Source organism: Dermacentor andersoni, chromosome 9 (assembly GCF_023375885.2).
Source record: "Dermacentor andersoni chromosome 9, qqDerAnde1_hic_scaffold, whole genome shotgun sequence".
Taxonomy (NCBI): Eukaryota; Metazoa; Arthropoda; class Arachnida; order Ixodida; family Ixodidae; genus Dermacentor; species Dermacentor andersoni.
The window spans coordinates 94830488-94855745 of NC_092822.1; the positions used below are offsets into that span (position 1 = coordinate 94830488).

The 25258-nt window shown below is 46.7% G+C and overlaps 1 protein-coding gene across 1 annotated transcript; it reads left to right on the forward strand.

Annotated features, from left to right (window-relative positions):
- Positions 1-324: 324 nt before the first annotated feature.
- Positions 325-25074, forward strand: LOC126528394 (uncharacterized). Its single transcript, XM_050176286.3, has 5 exons — positions 325-1329; positions 8596-8760; positions 11506-11813; positions 12725-13071; positions 23086-25074. Exons 1-5 carry the CDS (start codon positions 1294-1296, stop codon positions 23277-23279), a joined length of 1050 nt encoding a protein of 349 aa, XP_050032243.2. The 5' UTR covers positions 325-1293; the 3' UTR covers positions 23280-25074.
- Positions 25075-25258: the final 184 nt, after the last annotated feature.

Consider the following 25258-nt stretch of genomic DNA (forward strand, 5'->3'; position numbering starts at 1 on the left):
ACTTCCTTGCACGTTTCTTTCTTCGCTAACTTAGGAGGGCCGAGGATAGTACCCGCTGCCAATTTGAGGTACAAACGCTTCCATTTGATTAATATGTGATTGAAGAAAAACGCATTATTCTCGGTCGCGGCAGCACTTTCCAGTTACAGCGACCGCATTCCAGTACGAGTGAAGCCCAAAGACGCTCGCATACCGCGATATTGGGCACACGGTGTTGGTCTGAGCTAATCCGCCGACTTCCCAGTTGAAGTTAGGCCGTTTCTCATAACCAGTGGGTTGCATTGGGATGTAAAACCACCTTAATGTAATATTAAATTAAATTGAATTACATACACCTTCTTGCTTTTTTTTCGCGTATACGTGTGCAAGTGCTTTCTTTATATTTTTTTTATTGACGTGATAGTAGAATATGTTGTCGCACAATATGCAGTGCCGGCTACTCAGTATATAGTGTCTGTTTAACATGCGGTAAAGCTATATTTATTGTTTTCTATATTCTTGCGCACAGTTTCGTAGGAGGAAAGCCAGCCGAACTAATTTACGAACACACAAAGACGATATCACGTACATACGATATTTATTGTTTTGTATATTTTTGCGCACAGTTTTGAAGGACGAAGGCCAGACAAAGTAATCTACCCACACACAAAGACGACATCACGTACGTATGAGTGAGAACACCACCACAACATTTTATAGAAAGATCTGAAAGCTACAATGCGAACAGCAGCAACATCACACAAGACAGTGACGTCCCTATATGCCTTCTGCTTCGCTGTGGGTGCCCGCGCGTCGTCTGCTTTCCAATTGGTCCCCGCGTTGAAGTCGCTGGGATCTCCGAGCCTCGCACGACTCCGTGTTTGTTCAGCGTCGCCGTCTACGGCATGTGTGTTTGTGTGTGTTGCCCGCACTGTGCGCGGCTGAATCGACGAGGAAGCTGTGGCCGCCCAGCCACCGGGGCTCTGTAGCCAGCCTCGTCCGCCGCCGCCCCTGCTTTAACCTTGGCTCGCGCGATCGTTCGACGGCTCTCGAAAAGTCTCCTCGTCACCGTCGCCACCGAGGCGTCGTCGGCCGTGCAGTTCGCGGGGATTATGTACTTGCCTTCGGTTTCGGGAGAGTGAGTAGTGGATGTTTGTTCTCGACGGGGGGTCGTCTGACGCGTGAACACATTCACACTCGTCTCTGTAGCGCTCATCGGGTTATCTCTCGCGTACCTTCGAGATGCGTCCATTTTAGGCGTTGTGGCCTCGCCTGTGTACGTCGCGACGTGCTTCCTGCGACAGTCGCGTCGATATGGCGTCTCATCTGCGTCGCTGGTACCAAGTTAAGGTTTGTGTCGTTTCCTTATTAAGCGCGCGAAAAAAGAGATTTTTTTTTTTTTTTGCTAGTTTCGCTCGAAGTGCGAATAGGGATGATTGTAATGCTCGTTTAGGAAGACGTGGCTGAAACGAAAAGGGCCTAAGAACAGCAGGGAACAAATTCACAAAGGGTTGCTTGCCACCGATCGGCCGCCTTCGATATGACCACCTACGCGATTGGCCGACCCTTCCTCGTATGAAAAAATGCTAGCATTCTAAATCCTTCGCGAATACCTGAGTCTTACCTGTGATTGCCCTTTCTTAAATTTACTGCTGGCTTTCAGAAACCGCGTAAATTTCGAGTACGCGGAAGAATGCTTGTAGTGAAACCCGCTGCAGTTAATTCACGTAGTTTTTTTCTATGTGGTGATTACATTAGGTAGTGTTCTTTTTTTATCAAGCCTGCAAGCATTCACCATCCTACTTAGCCAGTGAGCATGATGGAAACTTTCGAAGTTATCACGCTTTTGTTATCACAAAGTTACCTTAGATAAAAGGTGTTCGGACCCTCCCGCACGGTCTGACATTATCTGACTATAAGCTATGTCGAATGCTTGGTTACCATAGTTGGAAGTTCGAATCCCTCTATAAGGGCTTTCTTTTTCTGACGATAGTGAGCTTGAAATCCACCTCCTCCAGTGCACAACATCTGCAGGCTTGGAGTGACGCCTGTCACCGGCAAAAGATGCCGAGAGCGAGTGGGGCTATACTAATCCACGAACAACCAAATTAGGAAGGCCCACTAAGCTTCAACAAGACACTCATATGCAGCCTCACCAGAACAAGAATTGGCCTCCCTGGTGCAGTATTCGGCAACTCCCGCCCAAATGACTCACTCAATTACCCATTGGCCCTCAACCCCCAGCAGCTGCGGAGCACCTGACCAAGGCGGCGGTCAGACCTGTAACGCGGCAGAGGGTGCTAAGGATCTCTGGGTCCGGACAGGCTGCGAATGGAAACTGACCCTTGCAACGTTTAACACCCGAACCCTCCCGAGTGAGGCTAGCTTAGCAGGACTCTTTGAGGAACTATCCGACATTGTTTGGGATATCATCGGCCTTAGTGAGATTAGAAGAACTGGTGAGGGTTATACATTGCTGAATAACGGACATATCCTCTGCTATAGAGGCCTCCTAGATAAGCAATACGGGTTAGGATTCCTAATCCATAAGGACATAGTGGGCAACGTTGACGAATTCTACAGCATTAATGAGAGGGCAGCTGTAGTCGTAAACAAACTTAATAAGAGCTATAAATTAAAGGTAGTACAAGCCTACGCTCGAACATCCAGTCACGATGATGAGGAAGTACATCCGTTTTATGAAAATGTTAAATTTGTGATGAGAAAAGTGCAAACTCAGTATACTGTAGTAATGGGCGACTTCAATGCAAAAGTGGGGAAAAAGCAGGCTGGTGAACAAGCAATTGACAACTGAGGCGTCGATTCTAGTAATGCTAGAGGAGAGATGCTGGTTTCGCATATTCGCAGAAAGGAATAGGCTTCGAATAATGAACACCTTTTTTAGGAAGCGTAGCAACAGAAAGTGGACCTGGAAAAGCCGTAATGGTGAAACAAGAAATGAAATTGACTTCATAGTTTCTGCTGATCCAAGCATAGTGCAGGAGGTAGAAGTGATAGGTAGGGTAAAGTGCAGTGATCATAGGTTAGTGAGGGCTAGGATTCACGTCAATTTGAAGAGAGAAAGAGCAAAATTGGCCAAGAAGAAACAGATCAGCCTAGAGGCAGTAAGGGTAAAAGCAGACGAATTCAGGCTGGTACTTGCAAACAAATATGCAGCCTTAGAACAGAGAGATGATGATGACATAGAGCTAATGAATGGAACCGTAGCTATGCTGGCTTCAGAGGCAGCAGCTGAAGTGGGAGGCAAGCCGCCAAGGCAAGCAGTTGGCAAGCTCTCCCAAGTAACAAAGGATCTAATAAAGAAACGACAAAGAATGAAAGTGTTCAACTCAAGAGATAGGATAGAATTCGCGGCACTGTCAAAACTGATTAACAAGGCGAAAATAAGTGATATTCGAAACTATAACGTGAGAAAGGCTGTAGAAGCCGTAAAAAATGGACGCAGCCTGAAATCAGTGAGAAAGAAACTTGGCATAGGACAAACCAAGATGTATGCACTGAAAGATAAGCAGGGTGATATCATCAGCAATCTCAAATATATAGTAAAAGACGCGGAAGAATTCTATACTGACTTGTACAATATCCAGAGGAGTCAGGATACCTCTATTCGAAACAGTAATGAACAGGATACAGAAACTTCTTCACAGATAGATTTCCTGTCGCCTCAGCAAAACTACCTGGTTTGGTAAGCAAACTAAGAAATCGGAGTTATACTTTATAGACCCATGTATAAACCTATCAATGCCGGAAAATCTAATAGACAATAGCAAATTTGAAACATTGGTACACCGCCTGCGTCTTGGCACTGCATTTACGAGACACTTCTTGTACAGGATACAACGTGTCTCTAGTCCGCAGTGTTCTTGTGGCCATCCAGACGAAGATGTTCATCATCTCCTCGAGTGCTCGAAATGCGATCCACAAAGAAGGGTACTGCAAGCAAATTTGTTGATATTAGACAGAAGACCATTCACCCTAGAAAAGATACTTGGCCCATGGCTAACTGCGGGCCTTCAGAAAAGAGCACTTCTTGCTCTGAAAAAGTTTTTAGAGGACACCAATATTGTGGGAAAATATTAAGTTTCAGATGATCCTATTACGCTAAATGAGTAACATAAATGTTGTTCTGGGTTCAAAAATTGATTTATGCGGTGATCTCAATTTTACGCAATATGTATAATTCTGTTCTGTACTTGCAGTGTATTACATGTGTTGTGTGTTTTGGCTGTTCAAAATATCTGACTTTATATATGCGTACGTGTACTGAACTCATACACAAAACTTTGCGATTCATGTACTGTTGGAGTGTATATTTTTTATTCATCTAGCGTTCTACTGAGTGTCATATTATGTCACTATTCTCCCTTCTTACGCAAATTTGTTTCCTTTGCCAAGTGACAAGGGGTAGCCGGTGCCACCATAAAGGCGCAAACCTCTCCTAATATTCATTTCAATAAAAAAATTCTCCTATAACTAGCAACGAGGTCAGAAGGGCCTCGCAAGGCATGAAACGGGGAAGAGCGGCATGAGAAGATAGAATAACAGTCGATTTAATCAAAGATGGAGGAGACATAATGCTTGGAAAACTGGCGGCTCTCTATACGAAGTGTCTATTGACTGCAAGGGTCCCAGAAAACTGGAAGAATGCGAACTGGCGGCTATCAATACTAATTCACAAAAAGCGAGACGTTAAATAATTGATAAATTATAGGCCCATTAGTTTACGACCAGTATTATATAAAATATTCATCAAAATAATTTGCAATAGAATAAGGGCAACACTGGACTTCAGCCAATGAAGGGAACAGGCTGGCTTCAGGAAGGGATACTCTACGATGGATCATATCCATGACCTTAATCAGGTAATCGAGAAATCCGCAGATTACATCCAGCCTCTCTATATGACTTTCATAGATTACTGAAAAGGCATTTGATTCAGTAGAGATACCAGAAGTCATAGAGGCATTACGTAATCCACGAGTACAGACCACCTACGTAAATATCATGGCGAATATCTACAGAGATTCCACAGGTACCTTAATTCTGCACAAGAAAAGCAGGAAGATACAGAAGGGGTCAGACAAGGATACACAATCTCTGCAATGCTATTTCCTGCGTGCTTGGAAGAAGCATTCAAGCTATTAAACTGGGAAGACTCAGGAGAAACGATCGACGGCGAATATCTCAGCAACCATAGGTTTGCCGATGACATTGTTCTGTTCAGTAATACTGCAGACGAGTTACAACAAATGATTGAGAACTGAAATGAAGAGACAGAGTGCAATAGTGGGGTTGAAGATTAGTATGCACAAGACAAAGATAATCATGAATAGCCGGGCGAGGATACAATAGTTCAAGATCGCCAGTCAGCCTCTAGAGTCGGTGAAGGAGTACGTTTACCTAGGTCAATTAATCACAGGGAACCCTGATCATGAGAAGGAAATTCAAAGAAGAATGAAAATGAGTTGGATCGCATACGGCAGACATTGTCAGCTCCTGACTGGAAGCTTACCATCTTCATTGAAAAGGAGGGTGTACAATCAGTGCATTTTACCGGTGCTGACATATGGGGCAGAGACTTGGAGACTGACAAAGAAGCTTGAGAACAAGTTAAGGACCGCGCAAAGAGCGATGGAATGAAGATTGCTAGGCATAAAGTTAAGAGACATAAAGAGAGCGATTTGGATCAGAGAGCAAACGGGTGTAGACAGTATTCTAATCACATCAAGAGAAAGAATGGTGCTGGGCAGGTCTTGTAATGCGCCGGTTAGATAACCGTTGGACCATTAGGGTTACAGAATGGGTACCAAGAGAATGGAAGCGCAGTCGAGGACGGCAGAAGACTAGGTAGAGCGATGAAGTTAGGAAATGAGCGGCCGCTTGTTGGAATCGGTTGGCGCAGGACAGGGTTAATTGGAGATCGCAGGGAGAGGCCTTTGTCCTGCCGTGGACATAAAACAGGCTGCTGCCGATGATGATTAGAGCAGGATATTTGTAGTGTTATCCGGGATATTGTGCATATGAGTTTGCATTCTGTACGTCTGTGCACGCAACTAATTTACTGCGCCATGCATTTATAGGTATCGGGATATCGCTGTCCCGTTCCTTCTAGCATCCAGGTTGCGTGTGACACCGTGGCTCGTTTTAACACCCGTTTCTCTTCGTCATCCAGCCGTTGTCACACGGTCACCGTCGCACCATCATCACCTCCTCCGTCGTTGTCCTTCCACTGTCGCCACAACGTCGTCTTCGTGCATCCGTTGTCATCGCTGCGCTGCTGTCATTTTATTTTAGCTACGTCACATTCATTATACTGCCGTCATCGCCACCGCGTTGTCATCGTTTCACAGGCGCTCTTCTCGTAGACAAGTGGACGTCTCAGCAGTTTTACACCACGAAGCTACGGGCTGACATAGACGATCGCCCCCCCCCCCCCCCCCCTCCTTATGCTGCATATCATATTGACCTCAAATAAAGACGGAGACAACAGAAGAGAACTCACAACCACAACACGGGCTGTGTTGTGTGTTCTATTCCGTTGTCCCCGTCTTTATTTGCGGTCAGTATGATATGCAGTAAACGCCAATTAGGCCAAACTGAAGTTCTGTTCTCCTTATGCTCTCCTTTCCCATTGTATAGCGTTAAGCGGTCATGTTCTAAGCAGTGCGATATCCGTATGACACCATGGTTTCTTGGAACATCACGGTTGCCAGTGACGTCCTAGTTCCTTGTAAAATCGCTCTCGAAGCTTCAGAAACAAAAACACAGGTTGTAAAGAAATACCCCCTTTGCAGGGGCACTACGCGATATGAGTACACAGTGGTGTTCAAGTGAATGCCAAAATTGAGCGTTGGTTATGTAAAGAGAGCGACAGTTTATTATAGGAAAGGCAGAGAGGTCGGACTGAGTCAGCTGCCCGCTATAGATAGCACAAGGCCGGCACACTTCGATCCGCGACGTCATGTTACCTTGCCCTGCTGCCATAGAATCTAACGGGGACGCTCCCGAGTAAGCCGTGGTGATTTTGACGTCACCTCTCTCGTCACGCTGGGCTTGGCAGTGGAAATATTGATCAAAGTAGCATCATGTTATAAAGCAGAGTGCACAGGCTTGCTATCTAGGAGGTGCTGACTGCGCTGTTATGGTCTGGTGTGCTACTCTGCACAAGGAAAGGAGGAAATGGGACACAAAGAGTGACGAAAGATGATGATGATGATGATGATGAGTACAGGAGAAAGGGATGCTTGCATGCAATAATAACACTACACAACCGGTATTTAGAAAGTCTGTAGAGTCTATAGTCCAGTGTTCTGCGCGCAGACTGCAGCAGAATTCGCAGCTGATCTTGCTGCCGTGCGGTCCCGCCAAGGGCCGAGGAAGATAAATTGTGGAAACGTTTGCCTTCCTACGGTTGCCAAAACCGATGTCAGCGTCTGTCGCTCCCGCTAGTAAGCAGGGCAGTGGCAATGTATATGCTACAACGTCTTAGGCACGTGGTGACATTGACAGTTAGGGCTGTTCTCGCGGTCGACGAGATGTGCATAGCGTCGAGCAAAGGCGACATCGGGGCGAATTTGATGAATCCTGATTATTCATCTCCGCTTACGTGAACCCTCGTTCAGTTCTATGACTGGATCGGCCAGGTCACGTGTAGTGGCACGTGACCTAGCATTAAGACTTAAGCACAGTCGTTGACTAAAGGCTGCCGAGTCAGTGTTTTTTCAGAGCGCAGCTCTTCGGCGCCCGTTCCTGGGTTGGGCGTCTGCGCCCCCCGGCGTAACCGCGCGAACTCGCACATGCCACTGCTCGAGTGTTCGTGCTCGTCTTCTTCCACAGCTGGCTTCGATGCCGCGCATCATGCCAGCGTTCCCATACTGCCCCTCCCTCTGCGAAGGTGCTGACGGCACTGGCCCACTGCTAGTCGGTGCGGCGATTTCAATCTGAAATTGTTTGCATCATTATATCGCGAAATGAAAGCAGGTATACAACTGCGCTCAAATTTCGCATTAGGGTGTATTGTAATCGTCTGACATTCCTTCCCCTTGCCCTTGATTTTTCTCCTTCGTCCATGAACATGATATACTCCACAAATTGTGTTCGGAAGGTGGCGGGAGTGACGTGCTTTTGGCTCCACAATTATATCCGGCGCATGCAGCCCACAAACGCGTAGCCTTCGAGATCTGTTTCTGTTACTCAGAGGGGGCAATCGTCGCTGTTGCGTGAACTAGGTCACCGGTTATCGCCACATTTATTTTTTTTATTTTTGTTTTATTTCTCTCGCAAATCTTCTTCCTTTCATCTTAGTCTTCTCTTGCTTAAATATACCTAAGGTCTTAGAATTTCAGGCACTTTCGTCACACCTTGCTGACAAAAGCGCGCACACTTCATAGCTAGCAAAAACAACATAATGTGCCCACGTGCTTCTTTCATACTGTACGCAACCTGTACGCAGCAGCGTTCGTTTTAGGTCATTGCGCTTCACTGTTACAGGCGATTCCGTTTTAATATTCAGGCAACTCTAAATAACCCTTGTTTTGTATTCCTCCGTGAAATCTTAGGAATCAGATGCAAGTGCACGTAACTCTTTTCGCGCAGGCGATGGCACCCATGCTGACGGCGGCCATGTTCTACGCCATGTGCAACGCCTTCTCTCGCTGCTGCCCCCCGGACAGCGTGACCATGCCGTGCCGGTGCTCGGGACCCAACACGTTCACCGTGCTCACCTGCGACGGACTCATCTCCACGCGACAGGTGGAACGGGTACGTGCCCCCGACTTGCGTCTTCTTGATTCTTGCGTTTTCTTACTTCGCGCCGCATCTCACTTGTGTCTCTCCGACAAACAGACAAACAAACACACACTTATTCAACATACCCAGTGAATCTATCTATCTATCCATCTATCTATCTATCTATCTATCTATCTATCTATCTATCTATCTATCTATCTATCTATCTATCTATCTATCTATCTATCTATCTATCTATCTATCTATCTATCTATCTATCTATCTATCTATCTATCTATCTATCTATCTATCTATCTATCTATCTATCTATCTATCTATCTATCTATCTATCTATCTATCTATCTATCTATCTATCTATCTATCTATCTATCTATCTATCTATCTATCTATCTATCTATCTATCTATCTATCTATCTATCTATCTATCTATCTATCTATCTATCTATCTATCTATCTATCTATCTATCTATCTATCTATCTATCTATCTATCTATCTATCTATCTATCTATCTATCTATCTATCTATCTATCTATCAAGAAGCAATTCTATAAAATGTAGCATTCAAATTCGAAGTCTAATCTCTGGCCGCAGATGATTCATGCGCCACAACTTTTGAGAACGATAGCCGTGTGGGCTCTTTTAAGAACCTGTGAGATGGCCTTCGCCGTGTGACAGATAACTCGGAACATGGCGGCACGGCGCTTTCTCGAGGCGGGAATTAACCTGCAGGAACAAGAAAGAAGAAGACGGATTTTTTTCAACGATGAACAGTGGTACAAACAATGCTGCTGGAGCCAACGTGGCACCAAGGACAATACCTTCGTCAAGTGTGATGAAGTCCGCTTGGCGTAACGTTGGCTCCGACATTTCTTGTTCCACTGATGCTCTCCAGGAATACAGTGCTGACAGCTCCTTTATGAGGGAGCATCTGCTTGTCTGACGTTAGACTTCCTCTTCTCCATATTTCTTTTATTCCCCCGGTGGAACACACTTTCTCGGTTGCTCCCATTCAGAGTAAACACATAGATGGAGATAAGTACAGAGCAAGACAACTCGTGCCGTGAAAGAAACTGTCAGCGCTTTGTTCATTGTTCTAACGTTTTACTATGCGCGCCCAGCAAGAGGGGAAATTCGTTTAGAGGAGTGCTGACAGGAAAATTGAGGCTTCTCATTATTTAGCGTTAAATGAAGATCCTAGACTTCGAATTCCTAGAAGAACAGCTGGCAAGCTTAAAAACACTGTAAATAATTTACTAGAATAGCTTTTCTACGAGTCACTTATGGATTCGTTTCGCAGGATGTGTCGTGACGTCATGATGCAGAAGGTGGTCACGTGGAAGCGCAGCTTCGTGACGTTTTTGCGCTCGTTCCGCCTCGCTCGGTTGTCGTCTATATCATTCTATATTCTGCACAGAAGACGACCGAGGCTTGTCATTATTTGTTGTGTGCTTTCGAGGTCTGGAACATCAATTTAACGCAAAAAAAATTATAGGTCGGAAATATATTGACCTGAAGTATGCTTCTCTACAGCTTGCTGCCCTGCGCATAAGGGGAGAAGATAAGAAAGGAAAACAAACTTTGCCCAAATACGCTTGTGCAGAGAGGGAATGCTATGCAGGAGGTGACGGAGCCGTAAGGCATAGTGTGAGGAAATACAGGCGCATAACCGATGTGTGCATGAATGAAGCTGGTTTAAGATATTGCAAATGGCCCATCACAAGAAAAAATGAAGAAAAAGAAACTGCGAAGGGGATTTTCGCTCCCTACTAGGAAACTCTAAGAGCATGTAATTTGTAGGAGTGTTGCCGCAGGAAGCGCCCAAATAATGGAGAACACGTTGGGGATAGGGTTGTCCACATCATTTCAACATCAAATGTGCTATGGTTTGCAGGTAGGTTCAAGTGAGGCCCAAAGGCAGAGCTTAGAATCAACACATTTCCTACTGCTCGATTTCAACCTGGATGAGCCGCAAACTTCGAAACGCTATGAGGCGCATCGATAAAGGCGCCCCATATGCAGGTTACCACGACGACACGACAACCGTGAGCGTGAACGCGGTAGGCACCAATGGCTGAATGTCGTAATATGGCGAGCTTACCCGCCGGCGTAGCTCAGTGGCGATGGAGTTGCACGGATGAGCACGAGGCGACTGGCTTGATCCCAGCCACGCCTGTTGCATTCCGATAGGGACGGAATGTGAATTAGGGACAGAAGTGGTCAGAATTAGACCGGAGTATATTCACGACGGCGAACCTCATAATCAGCACGTGATTTTGGCATGTAAGACACCTAATATATTTGAATTTTGATATGAGAACATTTCACGGTACCGCCATCGTCTCCGCAGCGCGAATTTCATTTTCATAAAGGTCGATGTCACTGACCTTTTTTTTTTATGGGACATGATGGAGAACCAATCAGTAGTTCCAAGAAATGCTGCGAATGTTCAAATCCTTCGCTGATAATGTGACGTTGGAACCACGAATATGTGGCAGTGAATTGAGACGAGTAGCGTTTGACTGAATCCCTGATGATAGGGTATATCTGAAGATAGAGTATATCTGAATAACTGAATCACCATGGATGATAGCGTATATCTAACGTCAAGGACACGATGTACGAAGCTTTTTTATAGGTTGCGTAAACCTTTGCATAACTTCTTTTGCGCTGTGGCGCAAGTACACTTCTTCCACTCTCATGAACAAGTTTACTGCATATCACTGTCTGCCTCCTTCCGCTCCTCTCCACGTCCCCAGGTGGCGTCCCGGCTAGCAAGCCACACCCTGGACTACGGCAAGTTCAGCATGTCCAACGCCAAGGTGATGAAGCTCGAGCGGGGAATGTTCGGCGACCTGCGCTTCGAGTACATCCAGGTGAAGAAGTCCACCGTGGTCCAGGTGGACGACGGAGCGTTGGAGCCGTCGCGCGACACCCTGCGCCGCCTGGAGGTGGTCCACTGCGAGCTCAAGTCGTTCCCCTTCCAGAACGTCTCCACCTTCCCGAAGTTGGAGAGCCTCTCGCTCCAGTACAACAACCTTAAGGCGGTGCCGGACTACGCATTCAGGTCGGTCTTACATCGTGCGTGTAGGAAGACTCTAAACGGATCCCGTTATTGGAACTAAACATCGCGTACAGATTTATGTGAGACAAATGTTACGGGAACTTGGTCACAAGCAATAGATTTGTCAAGAAATGGTAAACAGTCAGAACATACATACATACATACATACATACATACATACATACATACATACATACATACATACATACATACATACATACATACATACATACATACATACATACATACATACATACATACATACATACATACATACATACATACATACATACATACATACATACATACATACATACATACATACATACATACATACAGTGCTTAGCGACTGAAACGCGATACGAGCGCGTGGTGGCTGCCGGAGCTTTTTACGCCACCGGTGGCTGCTGACGACACCGATCTGATTCATTTTTTTTTAAATGAAGTCCCTTTGTGATAAATTATGACTGCTTTCGAACCCCTCAACGGTCATCCAACTTTCACCGGAGGTTCAATAAAGGGGCCGGCCGCCATGCCGTCCGACTATAGCGTTCCAAATTCAAATTCAAATTCAAGTTTATTTACCAGATAATATGCTGGAAGGTCCGCTGGGCTAAAAGCCGTAAGAATGGCTTGACGGAGCCCAGGTGACTGTTTCATGGCAGCGGCTATACAAGGTACACAGGAAAAGGACTAATATACGCCGTTACAAAGGCAAAAATGAAAAACATGCAGATTAGAATGCATAACATAACATTCATAAATCCCACAAATACACTTGAAATACGATGCACATGAAAATGCATATGCAAATTTCTACACATAATACCGCACATTTACCACTCACACAAACACGCCGAACCCTACACCACAATCACACAGCCCCAATCGCTGACTCGTCTTCCACCGCGCAGGTACAATCCCGGTCTGAAGAAGGTCGACCTGTCGTTCAACAAGATCGCCTACGTGGGCAACTACGCCTTCTACTACGTGCCCTTCCTGGAGGAACTCAACCTGCGCAACAACAAGCTCAAGGTGCTCAACAACAACGCGTTCACCGTGCACGTCAAGCCCAACAACGACATGGTGCTCGACCTGTCGCACAACCAGATCGTGCTGATCGCCGAGAACGCGTTCCACAACGAGAACTTCCGCCTGCTCAACATGTCGCACAACCGGCTGCGGTCCTTTCCCGAGAAGCACTTCCGGCCTCTGCTGGTGCGCATGGCCGTGCAGCTGGAGGGAACCATCGACGTCGAAGGTGAGAGGCAAGACGAGCGGCTCAGTGCAGCGTTGCTTACGTGGCACGTGACCTAGAAGCTCGCAGTGGTGTTGTCACGCTAGTGGACTAGCTGCGCGCCCAACGTGTAAAGTGTATTTCCTTTTTTTTTGGTCACTGAGTGGTTCTTACCCTTTAATGTCTAAACGGAGTATCGCATCGAGAAAAATTGCAACAAACTGTTCAGTTATATCTCTGGTCATGGAGAGTCAGTGTTACCAAAAACAATAAAAAGCTATTTAACCGAAAAGCCTAACTGTAATTGTAATTATTACTTAATAATCCGTTTGTTAAACTATTGACAGCATCCGAAGCTTCCCTCCAGCATAAGAAAAACGCGATTTCTGGACTCACCGTTTTGAGGCGTCAAATGCAGCGTATCATATACGATACGTTGGGATTGACGTGCAGGGCTAAAAAAAAGCAGATGACCGCGCAGTACGCCCCAGCACCAAGTTTTTTCCTGCGAAAAAAATGCACGCAAAAGGGCCATGGTTCGATGCTCTCATCTAAAGGTTCTAGCGATGTCTTTTCGCTGAACAATTGCGAAATGACCTCATTAATATGCATCAAAGGAAAGATCTAAATAAATGATGCTAATATTTTGCCTTGATCGTTGGGATATTATAACCATCATAGTCATCATCACGTTCTTAGTGTGTATGCACCGTGAGACAAAGTCATGTCCCAGCGACATTAAATTACCCAATGAACCAGAGTCTCCCGAAAGGTGATTTCTTGCAATGCAGTGCGAACAATTTATCACGGCGAGTCACCGCGTTAGCGCATTGGATATGACTTTCGGTTGTCCAGCACGAGGTCGCGGGATCGAATCCCGGCCACGGCGGCCGCTTTTCGATGGGGGCTAAATGTAAGAACGCCCGTGTACTTTAAGAACTCCAGGTGGTATAAAGTTGTCCAGATCCCCTCCGCCGCGGCGTATCTCAGAGCCTATCAATCAATCACGTTACATTGACGTCATGTGACTTCATGGGATGTGGTCCGACGCCGCTAATACGCGTGTGATTTAGCGAGGCGTTCATGTTTTATTGCTGCCTAAGGGCTTCTCGCTTAAACCCAGCGCAGCTTTCGAGAGGCAGTGATGCGTGCGGCCTCTCTTCCAAATTGTTTTCCGTGCGGGAAATGTACAGCGTTTTGCGTTCTTCTTTTTCCTTAACTTTGGTATCCTTTGGCAATTGTTTACCTGCTGCAATACTGGTCGCTGTTCTATACTACGTAGTAGATGTGGCAAGTCTGACAATGAGAACAAGGAAGTGACCGCGGAAAGAGCAAACGAATTGCTGCTTCTTCATACGGGCTCCTAGTTGTACACCTGCGGTGAAAGTGAAACTGGCGGTCGTTCTCTTGTTATCTGTGGTTGCTTGACAGTCGTACGAGTTTTCTTTCTTTATTCTTTAGCTGTGGATGTGTTTTGGCTCTGAATGAGGTGTTGCGCACTCACGTCATCAAGACCGCCATATTGTTGTAAAGTCAGCAAACTGAAAAGCTGCGCTTTATTTCGATCAGCTTACCATAAAGCTTCCTGCAAAAAATTACCGTATAAGGAAATGCTGACAATATAGTTAGTTAATTCGGGTTTAATGGAGCAAAAGCGACTAAGGCCATGCTGCGCCATGCCAATATAGTGTCTATACGGGACGTGCAAGCATGGTTGTTCAGTCAGCGCGGTTAGTGCACGAATTTGCCTAAATTTCGTACTTCTAGCTTCGAACCGCTTTGTGACTTCGCAAACTGATTACTTTCACCGGAATGTTGCGTTATAATTTCAGCATTTTGCAGCGATTATCAAAGTGCGGATAGACCCATCGCCTTGCTTCTTTAGCCAAATAAGCTTGCTCTGAAATTTAGGCCATAAAATGCAGATGCAGCGTAGTGTAAATAAAGCCACTAGGACGTCCAAAGCCACAAGCAAGGAGACAAATCCGTGTACTACATGTCATTACCTTGGTAGCATATGACCGATCGCCGCGCCACAGTTTCCTCTAATAACGTTAGTAGGAAACTTTATGACGCTTATTTCCAGCCGCACAGCTGAAGCTGCATGCAAATAGGGCAACAAAACGATGTTGTGTGACTTCACGGGTATACTGACTATAATATATATATATATATATATATATATATATATATATATATATATATAAGTTTATGTGGTCACAAAGACGTCCGCGTTCACTTGGTAAATCTAAGCGAGCTAGGAGCTACGAGGTTTAAACGTCGCAAAGCAGTACATGACTTTCAAGAGACGCCGCGTAGTAGGAGGCTCCGGATTATCGCCCACATGGGGTTCTTTAACGATACGCTTAATTATGCGCGTATGTGCACGTGTAATTCCGCCACCGTCAAAATGCGGCCGTCGGGGTCAGGATTCGAACCCACAACATTGTGTGTTGTGTGTGCGTGTGTGTGCGTGTGTATGTGTACACATGTGTTCTCTCTAAGAAGTGAAAAACCATAATCGGGGACGCAGGAGCGTTTTATACGACGATTAGAGATTGACGAAAAACAAAATATTTACTCATTGTAGAAATCGCACACGCATGTCTTAATTTGTGTTACCCTAGCACTGGACACGCTAAGAAAACGTTGTTCGCGGAGTAGGTATACGCGTGACTGCGAATGAATTCTTGTTCACAGAAACGGCAACAGTCGGAGACAATGTTTGTCTATCTTCTTCGACTTCGCATGGGAGGCTATCGCTTCGCGGTGAACCACACCACCAGAATCTCCCAAGCCATTCCGAACATTTAGAATATATTTTCCGCGCTGTTCTTGCTCTTTCGTTGTACGAGTAAATGCTGGGTCAAGGAAAAAAATAAATTCTAATTCTTCCTCGCTAAAACATTATTTTGCTACAGTATAATGATATAAAGATGTACACGCCTGAGCAAAAGTATACGCATCAGGGATTGCATGACAAAACTCAATTTGTCCTCTGTCTGCGAATGCAACTTAAAATGAAAGATAGCAGTCTAAACTTGGCATCACGAATTGTCTAGTGCACTTGTCAGTTTCCCTTTATGCGAGTTAATTACGATGAAATTCAGTGTTTTCGGCGACCCTGTGGTCCGTATACTGTTGCTCATGGGTGTACCATGACATTTGCGACGACGTCCATGTTTCAACCTAAAACCAGAGGCACAAAGGCACACGTGGAGCGGATCTGCAAGGAAATTAGCCAACTTAATAAAGTAGATGAAGCAGTTGCGCTTCGTCTGTGTACGTTTCCGTGTTCCCTTCGCAATTTTTTTTTTTTTTGCCGGCTGTAGGAGTTGGGGAGGACTTTGGGATGAAAAACTTGGGAGGTTTATTTTACATTATTTACAGTGAGAGTCAATGAACAGTCTTAAAAGTCATTACGGGCCGGCAGCAACTCGGACGCTGCGGCCCGTCGCAAGAAGTTCGAAAGAGATGAATGAAGGAATGCTCTAGGAATCCTCTAGAATCCTCTTCTTGCTGCTCCAGGTCTCTCTTTTAAGCCCTTCGATGTCTGGAAGACGCGTCATGTTCGGCCAATGGGCGAGCCCGCTCAGATGACGCCATTTTCAGCCAATGGAAGGCGCCCGTGCGATGGTGTCACACCCGGCGGCTCCCTGCGGTCTTGCCTTGCTGACTTGCAATGCGTCGTCACAACGAGAGAACGGGGACGACGCTTGGGCCCCAATTGTCCGAGGGCCCTCTTCAAAGGCGGCCGGGGCGACGCTGCCAGGCCTTCCCGGTACATCACAGCCGTCTTGCTTCGGGACTCACGTTACCTGGAACAGTGCCGGGCTATCCCTTCGCTTTCTGGAAGAGTCAAGCATTGAATAGCCCAACCGGCGGCGTACGAAGTGGGGGCCTTCAACTTGTTTGCCCGTGCGCGCCTCTGGAATGTGGCATCCGTGCTTCTGCGCTTCTCAATTAGCTGTGGTGCGATTGGATGTGGTCTGGGGAACTCGAAGGGGGCTCAGAAAAAGGTCCCGTATCTAACACGGCGTAAGACTCAGGGCAACGTAATCGTGGGCGTAATCATAACCAACTTAAGCCCGCACTACGTTGAAAGAAAGTGCCACAAGTGATGCCCACTCGAAACTCAGTGTAAATGAAACCAATTTCGAAGTTCATACTTTTATGCACTGGAAGCGTCTAAAAGGATCGCAGGAACCGGAAACGTGTCACGGTCGCCATGCAAGTTTTGAACACCACCTGTCTCAAGGCGACAGCTTTGAGAAAGACAAGTCGACTCGTCGGAGCATTGGCTCCCGCTTTTACCATGCTCTCGTTTTGCCCATCGGCCTGTACACACTTACGTTGTTGCGACTATGGTAAGGTGTCGGCGATGCTTCGCTTTCGGGACACCATCTCCACTCAAACGATCTTATTTCAGAACCTCCTCGGTGCGAACGACCACTTTCGTCCAGTTAGAGAAGGGTATACGGCAGACGAGCAGTGGGGAGGAGGATCTGCGGGCAAGGGGGTCCCGTTGTTCGGCGTTGCGTGACAAGATTGGGACGCGACGCTCGTCTATGCACAACGACCTTCGTTCAATGCCACCTGCGTGAGACGAGCGTGCGTTACCAGCGTTGGTCGGGGCGGCGTATCCGTGACGGAGCGGTGGAATGCACGCGTGCTGTATGCTGCACGTCTAAACCGGGGCCCGACGCTGATTCACACCATTGTGCGACTGCCGCTCTTCCAATGGCCACGCGCGCCGGTATCGTGCACGCACCGCACGCTAGCATGACGTGTGTTTTTTTTTTCTTTCTCTCTTTTCGGTCTCTGGGCTCATTCATCGGCTGCTCATTGACTGCATGATATAGAGCACGCATGTGTTCGTGCCGGTTGAGCAGGTTGAGCCTGTGCCTGCAGGCTGGCTAATTAGCGACCTCAGCGGACGTTTCGGATCGCCGACGAAGAAAGACTCGGCGTTCGTTACAAACAGCGCGCTGCTTCAACGAAGACGAGCCTTTTGAAGGTTTCTTCGGGAGTTTCGCGGACTTTCGTGTTTCGTTCACGTTTTAAACGCAGGACGTACAGCGCATACATAACGAATGATTTTTCCTATTTCTGCATATATGTTGGTGGCCGGTTCTGTTCTCTGAAGAATCACACAGTGAAACAACAAAGGACTCCTGATTATCCTTGCTGACACAAATATACGCCTTCAAGCGCAGGATTCGTTTATTAAAGCGAAGCTCTCTCTAGGTTCTTTCCGAAGCCCTTCAAGGATAGAGAGTCCTTATTCTTTCCCGTGCTTTAGCGCGTCCTCTCTGTCAATTTCTTGCCGACTATAGACTCTATTAGTGTCGCAGTTCACTCTAGAGAAACGAGATGGCACTTTCGGCTGCGCTGCGCACGTTTCCTCAGCCAAAGCGCACGAATACACCATTACAGTTTCAGTCCTACTGTGTGATCAGCGGTCGGAAATGCAACTGGGCGTCCGCTAATGGACGGTGCTACATTCATGCTGCAAAATGTGGAATGGTAGAGGGAAGACGCGTGCAGTAGTTGGCTGCAAAAATAGAGAATGGCTTATTAGAAAATGAAATGAACCTATGGTGACCAGGTCCACGGACCTCTCCTACATAAAAAGACTGCCTGTGTTGCCGGTCACCCTTCCCAATTTACGGCTTTTCTCGAGTATTCAAATAATAAAAAAAAAAAAAACTTCCGTTGCGCTGTATCGGTAATCTCCAAAGAAATTACTTCAATCCCGGAACGTCGGCAAGGGTGTGTACCGCTCGTTATACGGTGACGATGAGAGTACAGCGCCGCTTCATGGCATAGCGAGTTTCTCGCATCGTTTTCTACACACATCCGCCTCAACCCACACGCAAAACATGCACCCACTATATTGCCAACGTATCGAGAATAAGCGAATGGGTGCAAACTTGAGTCAGTGCGCCGAAGCATGGGTGACGGCGACTATACCAACTACACACCAATGATCGAAGCTGAACGTTTCGGGGCGGTCCACAGAGTAAGCGAGTGACTAGCAATATTCGGTCTCTGCTACAAGTGTGATAAGTACAAAACAACTATGTTCCAAGCCTTGTGCGCAGTGAGGAAAAATGCCTTCCAACTGAGCGCGCCCGCGAGCGACTAGGCAGAAGATAAACAATTCGATAGTGACCGCACCGATGAACCTTACTGAGTCAGAAACGGGACAAACCGCTGCTTCGAAGTGTTTGTCAAATAAAGAACGAAGAGCGAAACACGCTGATCCCGATTTAATTGACAAGCTAATAATTTGGACAGCTTCGGATGCATTTCTAGCACCGTTTTAAGCACAAGCCCCGCATGCGGCAACTCTCGCTGCCTGAACAAGGCGCAAATAGCACCGAAATAGCTTGCATGTCCTCTGAAGCTGTGGCCAAAGTTTCGTGTCGTCCGCCCAATCAACGCGTCTACGATATGCGCTGAAGGTTTGTTGGGCCGCACCGGCTTCACGGAGGCAACGAAGGCAGCTGAGGCAAGCAATGGCCGCGTCACCACGTGATCAAACATGGTGACGCCCACGGGATTGTTTTGAAAAGGGGTTCATAAGTAGGCCGAGCTCGGGGTCTGTAGTAGTAAGTTAGGTTGATCACGTACACGGTGCCGTCGAAACGGGACCGATCCCGGAGGCAGTCTAATCCGCGGTCAAGCACGCCACATGGTTAGCGTAGCCGGCGCGTCCGCGTACTTACGACTTGCAATACAGCTGCACGCATTCGCTGTGCAGCAAACGCGGTGTTACGTGCGAATTGCCGCGAAAGCAGGTAACGCAAGACTTCTGCGATGGGAGACGAATGTAACAAATTCTTCGCGCTTACTTTGAAATAAAACAACATTCAATCATTCAATCAACGATAACAGAAGAATATATGAGAAGCTTCAATACTCTGCAAAAAGGCACGTAGATTCCAATTGCCTTGGATCTGCGGTAAATTTTTTATTCCTGATGTGTTTCTTAAGAACAGCGGGCTTCTCTCGATCGTAAGGATCTATTTCCTTTATTTTTTTGTGTGTGTGCTTCGTCATTGGTTTAGACATTACCACATCGCCGTTATTTCCGGAGTGAGTAACTGGGCGTGGCGAATGATATGGCAATCAGAACAGAAAAAGGAATGGATGGTTACGAAACCCTGTATGCACTAAATTGAACATTATTTTTTCTTCAGCAGAAAATTATCTGCGCAGCAAACAACATAATTTTCTACGATAATGAGTGGTTAGCCACTTGAGTTAACAAAATTCACTAATGAACTTGCTATGCTTTTACTACAGCGCACAAATTCTATCGCGGAACTGAAGCCAGTCAACGCATGCCGATTTAGCAAGAGGCCTTTTTTTCTACCACACACCATCGAGATATTCGTCCATAAAATCCGCAGCGAAATGCGTACGTGTTTCACGAAGGTTTGAGTGGCAATGCTTCATCAAGAAAAAGGTCTGTTAAAAATAAATATAGGTTGCGCAGTAATGCATGTCTCTGGAAGTTTGCAGCCACCCACGTCGAAAATGGAATTACAGCGTGCCTCTTGTGAGAAAACTCAAAGACTACAAATAAAAAATAATGCAGTCGTAGAACTTGACGCCTGAAAGCAACTCACGGGTAGTGAGAGACGTCGAAGTGCAGGGGAGGGGGAAAGTGGCTTTTTCAACCATTGCAGTTTCAGTAATTCCACCGGGAACCACATGATTGAGTTCGTTACAGAAATGCTTCAATTACATTCTTTATAATGCAGCTGTGACATTCAGAAAGATCAAGTTTTTTAGTTAGTTAAGCTGACATCCTTGTGCACGCCAGTAAAGTGTTCAATGGGTGTAAGTGTATTTTGTGCACTATGCGTGTCATGCGTGAGGGCACTGGTGTAGTTCAACACCTGTCCTTTAGGAACGCCAACAGACTAGCCCCACTCGACATATTATTGCGGGTGGGCAACACTGCAGAAATATCACTTTGAGGGTTTTCCGCACATTTATATGCACCATCTCGCGCTCTTCACGAATTTCTTTCTTTCTTTTTAGAACTGTCTTCAGAGAACAGTATACTTTCTAACCATCCTCAACAGCAAAGAAAACCAAATGTTATGATTGGTTACGGATATACCATTTCGCACAACCTGAAATAGAATGCTGCTTGCTATTAACGTGCAGGTTTCACTATTTGCACGAAATTTATCTCCAGCAATATAGAAAATTGCCGATACTGTGTGCGCTGCCAAGCAAAAATGCAACATAGAGGAAAATAACAAGTCCATGACTCTACTCACGGTGCTGACAATCCGCATGACATCCTCCTGCGGTAACTTCTTGAGAAACACAAGGGCCCAACGGGTAATCAGTACGCGTGGTTGAGCTTTCCCATTCGACCATGTGCAGCGTCATGCGCGAAACTGAGAGCAAGCCGTCGGACGTCTCATTCAGGATACACCGGTTCCTGCGACTTATATAGGTGGTTTCTAGGTGGCAACGACACCTCCGACGGGGTAGCAAGGAAACCGATCTCGAAGGCAATGGTTCTGCATACTGCAATGGCAGGAAGCAATTGCAGGAGCCGGAAGAACGTCACTGTTTTGGGTGCCACCTATCGTAGAAGCTAATTAAGTAGGGCTGTGCCTGTTCATTTCTTACTAAACAGCCGGGAACGCAGAGCGCAGGCTCCACCTTCTCTTGCCGCGTGCAGCAGTTCAGAGGATGAGTGCCAACCCTGACCGTGGCCACCGGAGGCCACGCTCAGGGTTAGCACTCATGCTCCCACTCAATTTCCACACACCATGACATACGCGAAATTCGCGAGCTCGGCGCCCTCCTCGTGGCTGCGGAATATCTTGGAAAGGAACGACCTCGCAAGAATGGGCAATGTTATGCGACTCTGAGGCAGCCCTTCGAAGCGTGCGGAGAAAAACGCGCGAACTGTTCTAGAGTGCCTGAAGGCGACAGACTTGTGCGCTCGTTCAGTGCAGGCCCGCAGTTTGAACTCTTGTCTTCTCTTTATCTTGCTCTCTAGCTCGGCTCCCTTCCCTTTCACTCTGGCAGTGTATTCTTGCAGTACTTGCATACTGGAATACGGTGCTCGATCGAGGCTCCTTATTGTTGTACCTCCACATAAAATGAAAAATAAATTAAATATATATAATAAAAGATCTCGACCGTACCAAGACAGTATACTATACCAAGTGTGTGCGTGTGTGTGTGTGTGGGGGGGGGGGGGGGGGTAAGCAATCGCTCGGCAGTGCTCTTGAGTTTCTTTTTCCGTGCACCTGTCTTGTTTGATTGGCAGCACGTGCGAGACGAAAATGTCCGTTTCTCGGTGAAAGAAAAAAAGAACAGTCAAGCAGACTTCGTAAGCGGTCGTGCACTCTATTAGCCACAACCCTCGTTGCAGAAACATATCAGAAGTTGCTCCTTAGATCGCGCAATGTAGAGGCACCGGAACACGGTGTGCATTTCTTTTTTCTTTTTTGGTGAAGAACTTGTGTGGTGAACATGTCATTGGTGAAAGACACCCGGGCTTTACTTCAAAATGAACACCTAGTATTGTCGTCTAGCCAACGTACAGTAACTAGCTTGACGTTCACGTCGACGGTGGCCCTTTGATGGGGTAACTTGATACTGATACCACAATTGAGTGCTAACCTCCGTCGTCGACTAAAGAAGGTTCTCACGCCTGCTACTAAACTTCTTAGGGCGGCAGCAGTTAAAAAAAAAAAAAAACTTACATCGTGGGGCTGCAACACAATCTGCAGGATAGCTATCACTAAGAAGGAGCTGTCTGAGAGAGCAGTCTTCAACTGCGCACGAACAAAGCAAGGCTGTGAGCCAGAAGATAGACGAAACAATACCACACATGGCAAAAAAAACAACGCGAACGGAGCACGCAGGAAGTTCCCTTTTCTCCCCCCCCCCCCCCCCCTCACCTCTTCTTGCGTCTACCGCGCACAGTATAAATGATTGACGGATCAATGGAGATAAGTCCAATCCTTGCACTACACACGCGCGTGTTCGCAGGCAACCGGATGAACTGCACGTGCGGCTCGCTGGAGTGGCTGCTTCGCATGCAGCCGTACTACCGGCGCTTCGTCAAGGGCTTCGTGTGTGCCGAGACGCACAAGACGCTCGAGCACATGACCACGTGGGACCTGGACTGCGCGCACGGGGCTCAACAGGACGATGAGCAGAGGCCGTACCTGAGGCGGGCCTGATCGACGCGGCCGCTGCGGCTTGCACAACTGCCTCGCGGATCGCAGACGCGGGCTTGCAGTTGTCCGTAAACGCTGCACTACCGTTTGCGGAATACCGGACTGCGGCTGCGAGAACGCTGGTAGCGAGATGTTGCGACGCAGAGTTCAACCAGAGAGTGCAGAAAGCCGCTGACTAAAAATATCACACTTAGCTGCTGGTGTAACGCCGTTGGCCGCTACGTAATCGTTAGCGTGAAGTCCTTTTATGATTCTCCTTCGACAAGAACACTCATGCAATGCAGAAATATCTCAAACTTGCTGTAGTTGGACAAACCGCCGCCAGATGTCGCTACCAGCTCTGCTACTGCGTTAGATTGCTACGGTAACCCAGTAATCCGTAAGCTGTAACAAGTTCAGAAAAAGAAAAAAAAGCTGTAAACCCTAAGCTTTCCTGCTGGTCTAGGAAACTTGGGCTCGATCTGGTGCAGTTAATGGTTCGGTCGAGTTACTAAGCGCAGCCCGAATTCAGCGAGCGCTAGCATATCTCCCGGTACTCCCTTCGCGTCGCAGAAATATGGATCGTGATTCAGTGCATTTGTGTACATCTAGACGCTGAGAAAACTCCGGGACAGACATGAGTCTACTACTGTCATTTAACGCAGCTCGGTCTAGGAGCCGCGGGGCCGTCCAGACAACATATGTTGTTGCTGTGATGAGGACCACAGCACTGCTTTCTTCACTCTCAACCAGTAATATTTCACCCTTCTTACGAAGGAGAACACGTGCACAATAGCATATTCAGTAAATTTTAAATTGCCCAAAACTAACAACACCTTTCGTCAGCGCGAATTCTTGAAAGCATTCACAGTGCTTATTTTCTTTTTTTTTTTTTAGAGGCAGTTACACGGCTCTCACTATTCGCAAAAAAAAGAAGAAAAAAGAAGAAATCTAGGCGGGTGAAATTAATGATACTCGAGAGCGAGCAAGAAGCAGCGAAACTATCGTTGTTTCAAACAGCTATCGTTGTTAAAAAACAACAACAACAACCTGTAGATGGGGGTAGGCCTCTCGATACACTTGGTCTGCGTGTGACTGCTCCTGCGTTCTGAGGCCTGCATCATCATCATTATCGTAACCATAATACCATATTCATCACCATAATTCAGCCTACTTCAGGTCTGCTTGTAGGACGAAAGCCCGACCCTCCATTAACAGGGCTCCGTTCAGTGCATAGGATGAAGGCGACAGATGTGCTTGCAAGTTTCCTATTAGCCCGCCGAATTCTCCGCCGTCAATTTCATTTCCCTTCACTGGCGTCCATTTTGTTACCCTAACACACCTGATATCAGTTGTACATGGTAACTATCCTACGCCATATCTCTCTCCTAATCTAAGCTAGAATATGATGTAGTATGGTACGTAGCTAGCTGGGCGAGTCGGTACATGTGCATTATTGTTACTGCGCACACTAATGCAGAATATGATGTACATGTGTTGGCATTGTAATTCACACCATCGTATTCCTATTTCATAAGACTAAGATATATTTCGGCGCGAACGCCCGTTTTTATATTAAAATACACGTAAGACACCGAAATGCTCGCATTACATGACCGCTCAACCGATTTAAATAAAATAGGTTGCATTCATGAAAGTAAGCCTGTGTTAGCGATTGTAGGAAGCACAGTTTATAGTAACATCTCTCTCTCTTTCTTTATATATATGTGCGCGCACGTGTGTGTGTGTGTGTGTGTGTGTGTGTGTGTGTGTGTGTGTGTGTGTGTGTGTGTGTGTGTGTGTGTGTGTGTGTGTGTGTGTGTGTGTGTGTGTGTGTGTGTGTGTGTGTGTGTGTGTGTGTGTGTGTGTGTGTGTGTGTGTGTGTGTGTGTGTGTGTGTGTGTGTGTGTGTGTGTGTGTGTGTGTGTGTGTGTGTGTGTGTGTGTGTGTGTGTGTGTGTGTGTGTGTGTGTGTGTGTGTGTGTGTGTGTGTGTGTGTGTGTGT

What these genes read in the sequence shown, in the direction of transcription:
- LOC126528394 (XM_050176286.3), top strand. Translation starts at nt 1,294, where the DNA reads ATGGCGTCTCATCTGCGTCGCTGGTACCAAGTTAAG. An exon ending in CCACGCGACAGGTGGAACGG is followed by an intron (nt 8,761 to 11,505) that starts GTACGTGCCCCC and finishes CCACGTCCCCAG; the next exon opens with GTGGCGTCCCGGCTAGCAAG. An exon ending in GTGCCGGACTACGCATTCAG is followed by an intron (nt 11,814 to 12,724) that starts GTCGGTCTTACA and finishes TCCACCGCGCAG; the next exon opens with GTACAATCCCGGTCTGAAGA.